The sequence below is a fragment of the Acomys minous genome (genome assembly GCF_964271855.1).
Source record: "Acomys minous genome assembly, chromosome: 2".
NCBI classification, from domain to species: domain Eukaryota; kingdom Metazoa; phylum Chordata; class Mammalia; order Rodentia; family Muridae; genus Acomys; species Acomys minous.
In genome coordinates, this window is record NC_140484.1 from 71,224,314 (window position 1) to 71,236,771 (window position 12,458).

General features: G+C 53.8%; 2 protein-coding genes across 10 annotated transcripts in view; both read right to left on the reverse strand.

The window, feature by feature from the left end:
* Positions 1-727: 727 nt before the first annotated feature.
* On the reverse strand, positions 728-4,379 carry HSD3B7 (hydroxy-delta-5-steroid dehydrogenase, 3 beta- and steroid delta-isomerase 7). 9 transcript variants are annotated; one of them, XM_084772805.1, is made up of 8 exons: positions 3,896-4,379; positions 3,325-3,444; positions 3,201-3,218; positions 2,945-3,100; positions 2,618-2,726; positions 2,447-2,546; positions 2,146-2,308; positions 728-1,741 (listed from the first exon to the last, which is right to left on the reverse strand). In XM_084772805.1, the coding sequence occupies exons 2-8, from the start codon at positions 3,407-3,409 to the stop codon at positions 1,329-1,331; spliced, it is 1,044 nt and encodes a 347-aa protein (XP_084628931.1). In that variant the 5' UTR covers positions 3,410-3,444; positions 3,896-4,379; the 3' UTR covers positions 728-1,328. The 9 variants fall into 9 exon arrangements, with proteins under 9 accessions (XP_084628931.1, XP_084628929.1, XP_084628927.1 ...); XM_084772803.1 differs by having other exon boundaries at positions 3,201-3,242; XM_084772801.1 differs by having other exon boundaries at positions 3,325-3,496.
* Positions 4,380-4,503: 124 nt separating this feature from the next.
* SETD1A (SET domain containing 1A, histone lysine methyltransferase) overlaps positions 4,504-12,458 on the reverse strand; it is a 29,293-nt gene continuing 21,338 nt past the window's right edge. Inside the window, exons 14-19 of the mRNA XM_084772752.1 lie at positions 8,044-9,099; positions 7,505-7,677; positions 7,314-7,424; positions 7,030-7,149; positions 5,401-5,538; positions 4,504-5,324 (exon numbers count right to left, since the gene is read on the reverse strand). Of these exons, the coding sequence (XP_084628878.1) occupies positions 5,151-5,324; positions 5,401-5,538; positions 7,030-7,149; positions 7,314-7,424; positions 7,505-7,677; positions 8,044-9,099 (1,772 nt within the window). The 3' untranslated portion in view covers positions 4,504-5,150. The remainder of the gene's footprint in view (positions 5,325-5,400; positions 5,539-7,029; positions 7,150-7,313; positions 7,425-7,504; positions 7,678-8,043; positions 9,100-12,458) is intronic.

Consider the following 12,458-nt stretch of genomic DNA (forward strand, 5'->3'; position numbering starts at 1 on the left):
GCCTGCCCTCCACACACCTAAAACCATCAAGCCCAATTGTGCCCCTTGGTTGTCCCAGGCCCACGCCAGGACTCGATGCTTCCATCCTCCCTTCCCTTGCCTCTTACAAAGCACACGACGTGTCCATCTCACGTGCCCGCGGGTCATCACACTCTTGTCATGCCTTGAGTATGCACATGATGTGTTCTGTGCACCCACCCTGCCCTCCCCACAGACGACAAGACGGTTGGCCCCAGCTCCCTTCTCCCCGACCTAAGCCTCTCCCCACGCCCGCTGTGCAGCTGTGTGCGTTGGTGTGTTTCTGTGTCGCTGGCGTGTCATGTGATGTAGCCATGTTTGCTGACATGAGCCCCTGCCCCCTTCTCTTTTTCTCCATTGGTTTCTAGAACTCTCTCCCTCCCCTCCCCTGAGGGGACAGGACTCCTGGGGCCTGGCTGGGGGCCCAGAACCTGGCCATCCTCCTGTTAGCCCTCAGAGTCTTATTTCTCTCTATTGGTGATCAAGTTGCAAATGGATAAAACACAGGAAATTCTGACCCCCCTGCCCCAGACCTGCATGTCCTGTCCCCAGTGTCCCCAAACCCCATCCTGGGCCAGGTTGGGCCTGGTGAGACAGGAGAAATAGCAAGTAATCCAACAGCGGGCTTGCCGTGTGTGCTCACTTCCTTCTGTCCCCAGATGGGGCGGGCGCCGTGCTGATGGGGGAGGGGTAACAGGTAGACACAGGCTTGGAAAAAGATTTTAATCCAGGCTTGGCCAGACACAGCATGGCTGGCATCCTCAGGCATGAAGTGACAATATCACAGGAGGTGAATTTGGTAGGAGAGGCCAGCCACGGGAAAAAAAAAATCATTGATTTCCTCAGCTTTCTTTAAAGCAAAGTAAAAGACAAAGGTCTAAAAGAGATACACGGTAAGACCATGATGAAGCTATATAACCCTTAAGGAGAGCCAGATGTGGTAGGAGCCAGGTCTGAAGATGGTACCCGGAGGATGCAGACCAACGTGAGAGCTCTGAAATCTCTGCCCCTTCCTGCCTGAGAAACCGGAAACAGGAAAGGGTAATGAGACCACTCAGGAGTCAGTTCTTGCCAATCAGCTGGCGGGCCTCAGTTGACACCAAAGATGGGCCTTCCCCCAAATGCTGCCCCTACAGATTGGAGACCAGGCTCACGATCTGCATAGTTAAAAACTGGCAGGGCCCACATCACCTAGTCAGGCACCAGAGCCTCCAGCTTCAAACGGCAGCCAGTTCTTTCCATCCAGGCTCTCAGGGCGCAGGACCTGGAGTAGGTGCCGCAGTGGCCTCCAGCCCCTGGCCCTGCCATCGTCAGGCTGACCTCTCTAAGGCCTGCACCCAGTGAATGGTGCGGGCCCTGCTCTCTTCCCACGAGAAGAGAGGCTTGTAGCCAAAATGGCGCTGTGCCTTGTTGGTACTAACGGTAAAGGTGGTGTTGGCCACAGCCAGCGTGTAGGGATTCAACATGGGCGTGTACAGCACCAGTGGGCGAAGCAGCCACTGCAGCAAGGCATTGAGGGCAGCCAGCAGCACCAGCAGCCAGTAGGGCAGCAGTGGGTGGGTGCCTATCAGCCGAAGTCCACAGGGACCCAGGAACTCCATGTTGAAGTCCTCGTAGCTCTTATAAGGTGATTTATCATAGCAGAAATACACCTGGCCGCCCATGAGTGCTGCCCGCTGCTCCAGCTCTCGGGCGACCAGCACGTGCATCCAAGCCACGTTGCCTAGCAGCAGGGAGAGAGGTAGATAAGCCGCAGTCCCCTATTTGGCCCCATGTAGATGTTGCCCCGCACCTCACCGCTGTCTGGTCAGGGTTGACTCTCCCCAAGCCCCTGGAGTCACCAGCCCTCATAGGCATACTGTAGCTACTTGGTGCCTGCGTAGATGCTGCCCCTTTCTCTGGAGAGCTGTCACTCGCGTCACTTCAGTGCTTGGCATAAGCAAGGACATGTTTTTATGTCAGCCCTCCCGACTGGCATGGATACTTCTTCCTTTGCCACCCATGCAGAAAATGCCCACACGATCACTGTCGGCCTGAGCTCTCACGGAGCCAGGTGTACACTCGTGGCTGCCACCCGCAGAGCCAGTCCTCCTACCCAGCTCTCCCTTTGCCTCGCTCTGTCCTTACCGACATAGACCCGACCATGCTCCACAGAAGCTGGGATGGCCCGGAATAGCCGACCCCCAAAGCGCAAGCCCTGGTGGTAGAAGTCTCTCATGATCTGATGACCTTCACCATAGATGCCCGTGGGTCGAAGGGCACACGTCACCATGGGTAGCCCTCCCTTGACCTGGTGGCAAAGGGAAATGTTGGGGCACACCCCTCTACCCTGGCTACCGTGGGCTGGAGGTGGACGCAAAGAAGCCTGGGGGGGGGGGGGTCGTGCTCTGCTTCTGCACCCCAGGCCCTATCTATCTGTGCAGTATACCTTCCTTCCATTGGCCTCCAGGACCAGCTGCTCAGCGAGGGCTTTGCTGCACGGGTAGGGGTGCCTGTGGACTGCCTCATAGGGGGTCTCTTCATTGCCCCTACAAAGGGAGGAGAAGGACTCAGTGCTGGGGGGAAACGGGCTCTGGAATTAAGTGGGGGCTAAGCTCACCTGTAGAAAGGGTGGCTCTTGACATTAGGGCCCACAACTTCCATGCTACTTGTGTAGACGAGGAACTGAGTTCCAGTCTGCACACAAGCATCAATCACATTCTGTGTGCCTGTGAAGGGAAGGGATGGAGGCAAGCTGTGTCTTCCTAGCTCCACATCTTCTTCTGTCCCACCCAGTGTCCAAGGAGAACCACCGAAAGGCCAGGAGAGGGTAGAACGGTAGTGACAGGGCAAGGTTATCAAAAAGACAGGCTCTCAAATTAAAAAAAAAAAAAAAATCACAGGAGGCCAGGTGATTTCAGGGAAGGACAGGCAGGCAGCACCTCACCCTGCACGTTGACTTGGTGGATGGTCTTTGGACTGGCCTTCCCAAACACATCCACTAGCCCAGCTGTGTGGATGACCACATGAGATCCAGCCACGGCTGCCACCACCTCGTGGGCCTGCGTCACATCCCCCTGGATGGCGGTCACCTGCACATGCCCTGGTGGAGAGGCCCAAGGCAGTGTCAGAGCCGGGGCTTTAGCCAGCTGCTGAGTTTGGCCTGCATGCACCCTGGGAGCCACGTGTTCCCAGTGACTCACCCGTTCCTTGTGTGTGGGCTGGAAAACAGACATAGGAATCATCTTTTCCACAAGTGGAGTTATCCCAGTTTGGGGAGGGATGGGACACCACACCCTCCTCCTGCCACAGCCCCACTCCAGTCACCTGTTTTCAGCTCCTCCAGCCAGGAACTCAGGTGCAGGTCAAAGACACGCAGCTCCCGCAGCCTGGGCTCCCGCTCCAGCAGCATTCGAACAATGCGTTCCCCGAGGAAGCCGCAGCCACCTGTGACCAGGTAGACCAGCTCTGGCACCTGTGCAGAGTCTGCCATGCCCAGCTGCAGAGGAGAATTTAGCTCACTAGACTTGCCTGAGACCACCTGTTCCAACTACGTGTTATTCCTAGAAGGGATCTAGTGAGTGTGTGTGTGTGGGCACAGACGGGACGGAGCGATCTGGGTGGAAGAAGAGGCTGAGCAGTAGCCGTGGGTTATAGTCCGAGCTTGCAGCAGTAGCCATGGGTTATAGTCCGAGCTTGCAGCAGTAAGGCTCCTGCTCTTTGACCCAACTGCTGAGTCAGTAGAATTGGATGCTAGAAGGGGATTAGGGAGTGAGGTGGATGGAAAAAAACAACTGGGGTTCTTCAAGGATGATGGGGCGGGGAGGCAAGGTGTTGGACAGGGAGGGTCTAGGGAGCTGGGAAGGGTCAGCTGGGGCTCCGTATCATCTCTGCCTACCTGTAGCTAGTCCTAGGGCGCCCAAACTGGCCACTGGGAGAGGTTGTGTCCCGGGCTGATGGGCCCGCTAGATGCACACAGGCTTCCTTCCTTCCGTTTGCTCCTCCCTCCTGGCCCATTCCAGGAAGGAGACCAGCCTAGCCTCCACCCCTAGGGGCGGGCAAGGGGGTTTGGAGGAGGGAATTCTCTTGCCAGAGTGCCCCCTGGTGGCCAGCCCACTCTCCTGCAGCAGGCGGACTACAGAACCGGCCACTTGGTAGTGAAACATTTGGGGATATTGGGGTAGAGGAGACAGTGACCTCATCACTGCTACATGACCTCGGTTCTTCTCTCCTGCTGGGTTTCTCGTAGGCTGCAAGGCCCAGCACCAGCTCCGGTTCTGGGAAGGCAGAGTAGGGGCAGCCTGACCTTGGTACAATTCTGGCTAGCATCTGTGGGGAGACACTGGGTGGTTGTTGCAGCCTGTCAGGTGGTTGGTCCAAAGCAGTACTGCTGTCTGCAGGTCTAGTCACCCCAAACTTCAGGCCACCCATTTCCCCCTCTTGCTTCGCCACCCGCTGTGTTAACTCGTATCCCAGCCTGCTCTTCCCAAAGATACTGACCAAGCATTTTTTTGTACAATAAAGTTTAATCACAATTATAAAAATGTGGCGTTGGGTTTTCACTATTAACATTATGTACAATCCAGCCCAACAAGAAGGGCCTGCCCCCCGCCATCCTGGCCACAGAGCCAGAGCCCTGAGGCACCAGGGTGGGAGGGTGACCCACAGGGTCTGGCAGGAACAGATGAGGCAGGGTTCCAGGCACAGAGTTCCCAGGAGTAGGGGCCAAAGGCCCCCCCAGGGGGAGAACATGGCCACTGCCCCAGAGACCCCTAAACTGGGGAGGGGTGCACATAGGGCAGAAGGGGAAGTCCCCATTAACATGAAGCAAAGGGCTATGCAGCCCCCAAGAATAGCATCTATACAGGCTGGTACCCCAGGTTTCCACAGGAAACAGCTGCTGGCAGCTACAAAACATTTACAGCTTCTTCTTCGCAAAGAAAAAAAAATTAAGAGGGTGGTTGGGCAAGGGGTTTAGGGGAGGCAGAAGTTACCTCAAAAGGACTGAGGCTCCCTTGCTGAGCTCAGGGCCCCTATCCCACATGTGGAGATGGGGGCGTGTGGGCCCTGCTGAGCCCACTAAGGCTGGGGGTGCTGGGAGTTTAGGGCACCAAAGGGAATAAATAGGGTGAGGGCACCAGTCCTGCCCCACCTCAGTTGAGGGAGCCACGGCAACTTTCAGTGCCGCAAAGACACGGGATCTTGTTGTCCTCCAGCGGGAACTTGTAGTCGTAGGTGATCTCCTCGTCCACACCAATGGGCTGCTTGGAGTAGATCACGATCTTCTTCTGAGACTCAATGGTGATCACCTTGGCGTAGCAGTTGGGCTGCAGGAGGGGCAGTGTGAGCCACAACCCCACCTCACCCCTGCCCAGCCCAGCCCTGGCCCGGCCCTCAGCGCACCGTGCAGCAGTGGTTGATGAACCTGGCGAGGTTGCCACACTTGGTGGCATCAATGATGGTATCATGATCCACCCGGAAAAGGTAGCTGCTGCCAATGCCCTCCTGCACATAGCGCTTCTCCCGCATGTCGGCTACCATCTGGGAGGGTAAGAGGCACAGGTGTCATGGACCTTAGCCACTGCATGGGCTACATCTGCTCCCAGCAGCTCCTCTGGCCAAGCTACCACCAGCTCCTGGGGCTATGTTTACTGGGTCTGCATCTGGGGTCTACCTGCTCCCACCCATCTTGACTCGAGGTCGGCCACAGGAGGACTCTGGGACAAGCAGTACTGGCTCTTCTGAGAACCTGTGTGGCCATAGTGGAGCCCATAGCATGCTGTGGGCCTAGGGTAGCTTCTGAAATGACAGTGGCCATGCCTTGAACTGAATCCTTTCCTAGGACTATCCTTTCCAAACAAGCCCCTACCTACTGGGCAGCTGGTGAGAGCAGATGGCAGATGGTCTGTGCCAGGACAAAAGCCTTGTTCAGCAAGGGACAGCTATTCCCAGGAAATAGGCAATGCATCCGCCACACTCTCATTGGGTGACCTTGCCCCTCTGCAGAGTCGTAAGCAGTAGCCCTGTGGCGACGACCCCTCCCAGGCCTCCCTCTCCAGCCAGGTCTACCTCAGTAGGCTGTGGATGTCATTCCTGCATCCCTAGGACCCTGGGCCTCATGCCTGCACTTGCCTAAGTCTTGACCAGTTCTGTTCCTTCTGCTGCTCCCAACTACATCCCTGGAGGCTAATGGGGAGGCCCTGACAAAAGCCTTGCCACCTTCTTATTTTCACCCTCTACGGCCAACTACCTGGTTCTGTCAACTACTTTGAATCCACAGGCTAGACTCCAGCCATCCCTGTTGCTCCTACCTCATCTATACCTAGGCTTTGATCTGCCACTAAGGCCCACTGAGGCTGGCCCACATGAGCTCCTTTCCACACAGCCAGAGGGAGCTCACTAGCTGCTGAGTCCTTGTTTGCAGAGTTTCCAGGCCATTCCCCACCCACAAGGCCACCTTTCCAGGCTTCCATCGCTGTCACCTGCACAGACACACTGACTTTGTCCCCGTAAAAGGATGCAGCTCCTGAACTCTGCACACTGTCCCCACAACAGGAGCATATAGACACCCTGGCGCCCTGGGAACGCATTGCCCTTTAGCTTTTCAGGCCGACATCACACCACTGTCTCTGGGAGACTAAGTCCCCATAATATGTCTCACCCTCTAGTATCAAACACCGTTCTTTACTCCACTACTGCCCAGTGTTCCCTGCTCGCCCACTAACATCTAGCTTGATAAGTCTTTTTTTTTTTTTTTTTTTCAAGACAGGGTTTCTCTGTGTAGCCTTGGCTGTCCTGGACTCATTTTGTAGACCAGGCTGGCCTCGAACTCACAGCGATCCGCCTGCCTCTGCCTCCTGAGTACTGGGATTAAAGGCGTGTGCCACACTGCCCGGCTGATAAGGTAAGTCTTAGACCCGGGCGGTGGTGGTAATAAAGAGTGAGGTTCTGTACAAAAGATCAAATGGTAACATAACATCCAATGCTATCGTGCACTCAGCAAGCGGCCCGGTACCGGGAGCGGAACCACACCTGGCGGATGTTCTGGCCAACGTATTCTATCACCATCTCATCAGCTGCAATGGGTTCCATGGCAAACAGACCCCACTCATGGATCCGGCTCCGGCCAAATCGGAGTTTCTTCTTCCGGAACTAGGGGATAGAAAGTAGTTTTAACTACTGGATGCTCTCACAAACATGTATCCCCCGCTCCCCCCCCTGCAGCCCTCCCGTCTCACAGAATCCCACCAGGGCAACTCTCCTTGCTGCAGTTTTTTTCACTGGGTCTCCTCCCTCTGCCCATTTCCCCTCCTGACCTTGAGTTGGTTTAGCTTTAGCAGATCACTATCCACGATGGCTGAGGTGCCTATGGCGCTTAGTAACCGACGTTGCTCTGACCGTCGCTCAGAAAGCACCCGATTTGTCCCCTGTGAGCAAGACAAGGAGGAGGTAAATGCTTGAAGGACAGGATGGAGGTAGCAAGCCAGGGCTCAGGGCAGGCCTCTACCTGAGTGTCTACACCTTCCAGCTGCCGGGCTGAGACAGGGCACACATCCAGGTACTTGTCTTTCTCCTTCTTGCTGATGGGGTAATAGCCTTCGCTGCGTGCAGAGCCTGTCTGATGCTCCCGGGGCCCATCTTGGGGCCGTCGTTTGCGCTTTGGAGTGTTTAGGTTGGTGAGTGCAGGGTGTTAAGGAAGAGAACAGGTTCCTCACTGGCCAGCCCCCTGGGGCCCACACCTCCGTCCACCCCAGGCCCAGCCCACAGGGTAGCTGGTCTGATGGTGAGATCACTGTGTTAGGAGAGACTGGAGAAGGTTAAGTCTAGACCTTATGCATTCTGCTACAAGGCGGAGGGGAAGGACAGCTGGCACCCAGAGGAGAGCCCCTAGGCTAAGCAAAGCACAGTAGGTTAGACAGGAGACCAGTGCAGCCCTAGGAGTTTCTTGCCATGTGACCCAAGGGAAGGCTGCCCCTGCCCCTGCCCCTCCCCGAGTCCTGTCTTGTTCTAGGGTGCAAGCAGGATGGGCTCTCAGCCTTAGGATATTTGTATGATGGACCCAGTGGGTATCATTAAGCCAGTCAGCACCACTGGTCTGCTGCAGCAGCCTCTCATACGTGAGCCGCAAATAGCTCATGTCTTCCAAATCCAGGCCTGAGTTCCAAATGTCATATAGGATGGTCATCTGCTCAAATTCACTCCTTGGCTCAAAGGAAGGAGGGGGTGGGGGTGGGGGTGGGAGCGGTGGCCGTCGTCGTCGAGTGTGGGAACGTAGGCTGCGCCTCCTGATCGCCCCTTCCTCATCACTGCTGCTGCTGCTACTGCTGCTGCTTTCTGAAGACTCAGACTCCTCCTCCTCCTCCTCCTCTCCTTCCTGCTCCAGATGCTGCTGCTGCTGCAGCTGTTGCTTTGGCTCCTCTGCCTCAGCCACCACTACCTCAGGGGCCTCCAAGACTTCATCAGCTGGGGAGCTGAAGAGCGCAGCAAGGGCAGGAGCTGGCTCCAGGGGCCGAGGTGCTGGTGTGGCAGGTGGGGGCTTGATGGCCAGAGCATAGTTGTGTTCCAAGAGGATGTGACTGAGGAGTGGGCTTGGGCGCTCAGCCTCATCTGAGGTCTCAGTGGCCTCTGAATCATCACCAGTGGGTAAGGTAGCCAACCCACGTCGGGCTGGAGTCAGGGCCAGGTCAGCCAGCACAGCCAGGTCCACTTCTGTCCCTGACTCAGTAGCCTCTTCTTCCTCAGTAGAGCGAACACGACCTCCAGCCCGATTCCGACCCCCTCGGGTCACCTCTTCGGGCCAACTCTTGACCAAAGATGCATGGTCTAGGGGCAGGTTACGAATGGTCCGCTCCACAACCCGGGGAACTTTTCTAGACACTGGGCCAGGAGACTTGGCCTGCTGTGGGGCAGCTGGGGGAGGCTCTGGGGCTGGCACCTCCTCTGTAGCAGAGAAGGAAACAGTTTTCCGGCGTTTCTTGGGTGGGGGTAGGAGAGGGATAGGAGAAGAGGGACGCTCATCCAGGGGGGGAGCAGGGTCTGGAGGTCCAACTGGTGGCTCTGGGGGAGGCTGTGGTATATTAGAAGGTGGTTCCTCAGCAGGACCTGGGGATGGAAGCACACAGGCAAAGGCTAGAGCGTCAACGTCATCAGACAACACTGTCAGGGCAGAAGTCCTCCTGGGCTCAGCTATGCTGGATCAACACAGCCTTACTTTATCAAGCCCTACCCTAGCTTCCCTTACCCTCAGCTTCCATCTAGTATACGCACACACCTGCCTGCCACACAAGGGGTGCTCTGTCTGCCTCTCTCCTGCTCAGAGCTTTCACACCTGGCTCTAGCATTTTCAGAACTCAACGGTAGCCAGCACCACACATCTGGCTAGGCAGGCAGAGATCAGCTGTGTATTGTTCCTTACTTGGGAGCACTGAGCAAGGTCCCTCAATGTGTTATGTCCTAGGCTCTGGATATCACCTGGGTCTTGGACAGTGGCAAACTACACAACTTAGCATCCAATTCAGCCTCTTCACACATCTCCCTGTGCTCTCTCACTTCCCCAGGGATTTCACTTAGGATACAGTTTCTGGGTTACCTGCAGTTAGTACAACTACTTTTTTCCTGGGAATTACTCTCCTATGTCCTCAATTCCTAAGGCCCTAGAAGTCAGTTCCTCCCAGCTTTTTCTCTCAGGGCCATCACTAACTGGTATCACAGACTGCCACCTGATCTAAGCTGGCCCCATCAGAAACTTTCCCAAGAAGGTGTTGGTTGGCCTGTTGCTGGTTTGGTGGTTTGGTGACCTGAACACTGCGCTGGACTGAGACACAAAGGAAACCTATTTTCTTAGGAAAGCAAAAATATAGCAAACTAGAAAACAAAAGGAAGGCAAGATCACGATGCTCTACTTGTCTCTGGACTCTCCCTGTTGGGCATACCATGTAAACATACCCACACCACCCTCTTGGAGAGAGGTCTCATGTAGTGCAGACTAGCCCGGAAGTCACTGAAACCCAAGGGGAACCTGATACTTGTAATGCTGGGACCACAGGCATGCCCACCGTATCCAGCTTTTCTTTTTGTATTTAAACTCACTGATACTGGCTGCTGTCACTACCCACTCAATGACCTTTCTTCAATTAGGCTACAGTTTATTAAGTTGACATTTTCCAAGGGAAGATGTGAACTACCTCTTCAAGCCTTTCCCAGGCTCTTGGCACTAAGCTGCAAAGCCTGGTATTCCCCACCCTTAGAAAAAACTAGCTATCAGGCCAGGCGGTGGTAGCGCACGCCTTTAAACCCAGCACTTGGGAGGCAGAGGCAGGTGGATCGCTGTGAGTTCAAGGCCAGCCCGGTCTACAAAGTGAGTCCAGGACAGCCAAGGCTACACAGAGAGACCCTGTCTCAAAAAACAGAACAAAAACAACAAAACAAAAAAACCCACCCACCCACAAACAAACAAACTGGCTGTCGTTGTCATTTTTCCTCATCTGTTACACTTGCCTTCAGTCTGAACTTTTTCTCCTGAAATTTGTACTTCCAATGACCTGTCAGGTCCAAGACACTTAAAAAAAAAAGATGGATGGATGGATGCATGTATTATGTATAGTATTCTGCCTGCATGTAATGCCTGTAGGCCAGAAGAGGGCACCAAATCTCAATATAGTTGTTAGCCATCATGTGGTTGCTGGGAATTGAATTTAGAAGCAGCCAGTGCTCCTAACCTTTGAGCCATTTCTCTAGTCTGACACTTTGTTGTTGCTGTTTTTGAGACAGGGTTTCCCTGTGAAACTTTGGCTGTCCTGGACTCATTTTGTAGACCTGCCTCCTCGAGTGCTAAGATTGTAGGAGCCGGCCACCTCTATCTTTTAAGTTCTCCTGTGGCCCCATACTATAGTCTAACCCTGCCTTTTCATTACTTAGTACTGGACATTGAACCTAGGTCTCATGCATGCTAAGTAAATACTAACACTGAGCTGGACACCTTGCCCTCTGTAAAATTTTATTTAGATACAGGGTCTTGCTGAATTACCTAGATTCGCTCTTAGCCTAGGGTGGCCTCAAGCTTGATCTCCTACTGTCTGACTCTCAAGCAGCTGGACTATACCCTGTGCTACCATACCTGCCTACTCCTTCCTTTTAAAAAACAAAACAAGCCGGGCGTGGTGTCGCACGCTTTTAATCCCAGCACTTGGGAGGCGGAGGCAGAGGCAGGCGGATCACTGTGAGTTCAAGGCCAGCCGGGTCTACAAAGCAAGTCCAGGACAGCCAAGGCTAACACAAAGAGACCCTGTCTAAAAAACTAACCAACCAACCAACCAACCAAACAAACAAACAAAAAAACAAAACTTTTTTGTGTATGGTTGCCTTCCCTGCCTGTGGATGCTCTGGAACAAGAATTAGAAATTATTTGGGAGGCAGAGGCAGGTGGATCGCTGTGAGTTCGAGGCCAGCCTGGTCTACAAAGTAAGTCTAGGACAGCCAAGGCTAAACAGGGAAACCTTGTCTTGAAAAAAAAAAACAAAAACAAAAACAAAAAAAGGAGGCTGGTTATAAGCCTCCACGTGGGTGCTAGGAATGGAACTTGAGTCTTCTGCAAGAGCTGACAACCGTCTCCCTAGCATCCCTCTCCTTTTTTAAAAATAGGAGCTAGAGAAATAGCTTAGCAGTTAAGAGTGTTTTCTACTCTTGTAGAAGACCCAGGTTCAGTTCCCAGCATCCAACAACTGTCTCTAATTCCAGTTCCAGGGGCTCTGACACCCCATCTGGCCTCCATTGGTGCTGTATGCATGTGGTACATGGACATATAAAAACATCCAAACACATTTAAAAACAGAAAGAAAGAGATATGGTCTTGTGTGTATGACAGGCTGCTTTCAACCTCGCTATGTAGCTGAGGATGACCTTAGCTTTTGGCCCTTCCAGGGCTGGGATTACAGGAGCGCATCACAACTAAAACACCTGGTTTTAATGCCCACCATCTTAAAGCAGTGCTTTGCTTGATGTACAAAACTCACTGCTCCCTCACTTTGTCCTTTGCCCTCCCTCTCTCATCCTCTGCTTTCCAGGGTGAACAGCTGAGTTCACATCCATGCTCTTACTGCTCTTCCCAAGGCCTCAGCTCTATAATCCTATTGTTGGTATTTCTACCTGGAGGTCCAGAGACCTCAACCCAACAAGCCACCTGTGCCCATAACCCAGAAATGAACATATCTATATCTTGTATGCAGTTATCTATCCTCTGCCTTCACCTCTATTTCCACATAATTTACACCTATTTTCTGTTTCTGTCCCTTAGCCTCAAGTGTAGTTCCTCAACTGACCACCTTGGTTTTTGAGATAGGGTCTTTCACTGGGACTAAGAATTCAGCCCCAGGAATCTGTCTCTGCTTCCTCAAATCTGGTATCACAAGTGCAAGCCACCATGTGGCTGCTATAGAGGAAATCAACGGTTCTCAAGCATGTGT

Excerpts from the sequence above, each read along its gene's own strand:
- HSD3B7 (XM_084772800.1), bottom strand. The coding sequence starts at position 3,490 with ATGGCAGACTCTGCACAGGTGCCAGAGCTGGTCTACCTGGTCACAGGT. Across the intron at positions 2,547-2,617 it reads AAGAGCCACCCTTTCTACAG|GGGCAATGAAGAGACCCCCT; the intron begins GTGAGCTTAGCC and ends CTCCCTTTGTAG. Across the intron at positions 2,309-2,446 it reads TGGAGGCCAATGGAAGGAAG|GTCAAGGGAGGGCTACCCAT; the intron begins GTATACTGCACA and ends CTTTGCCACCAG.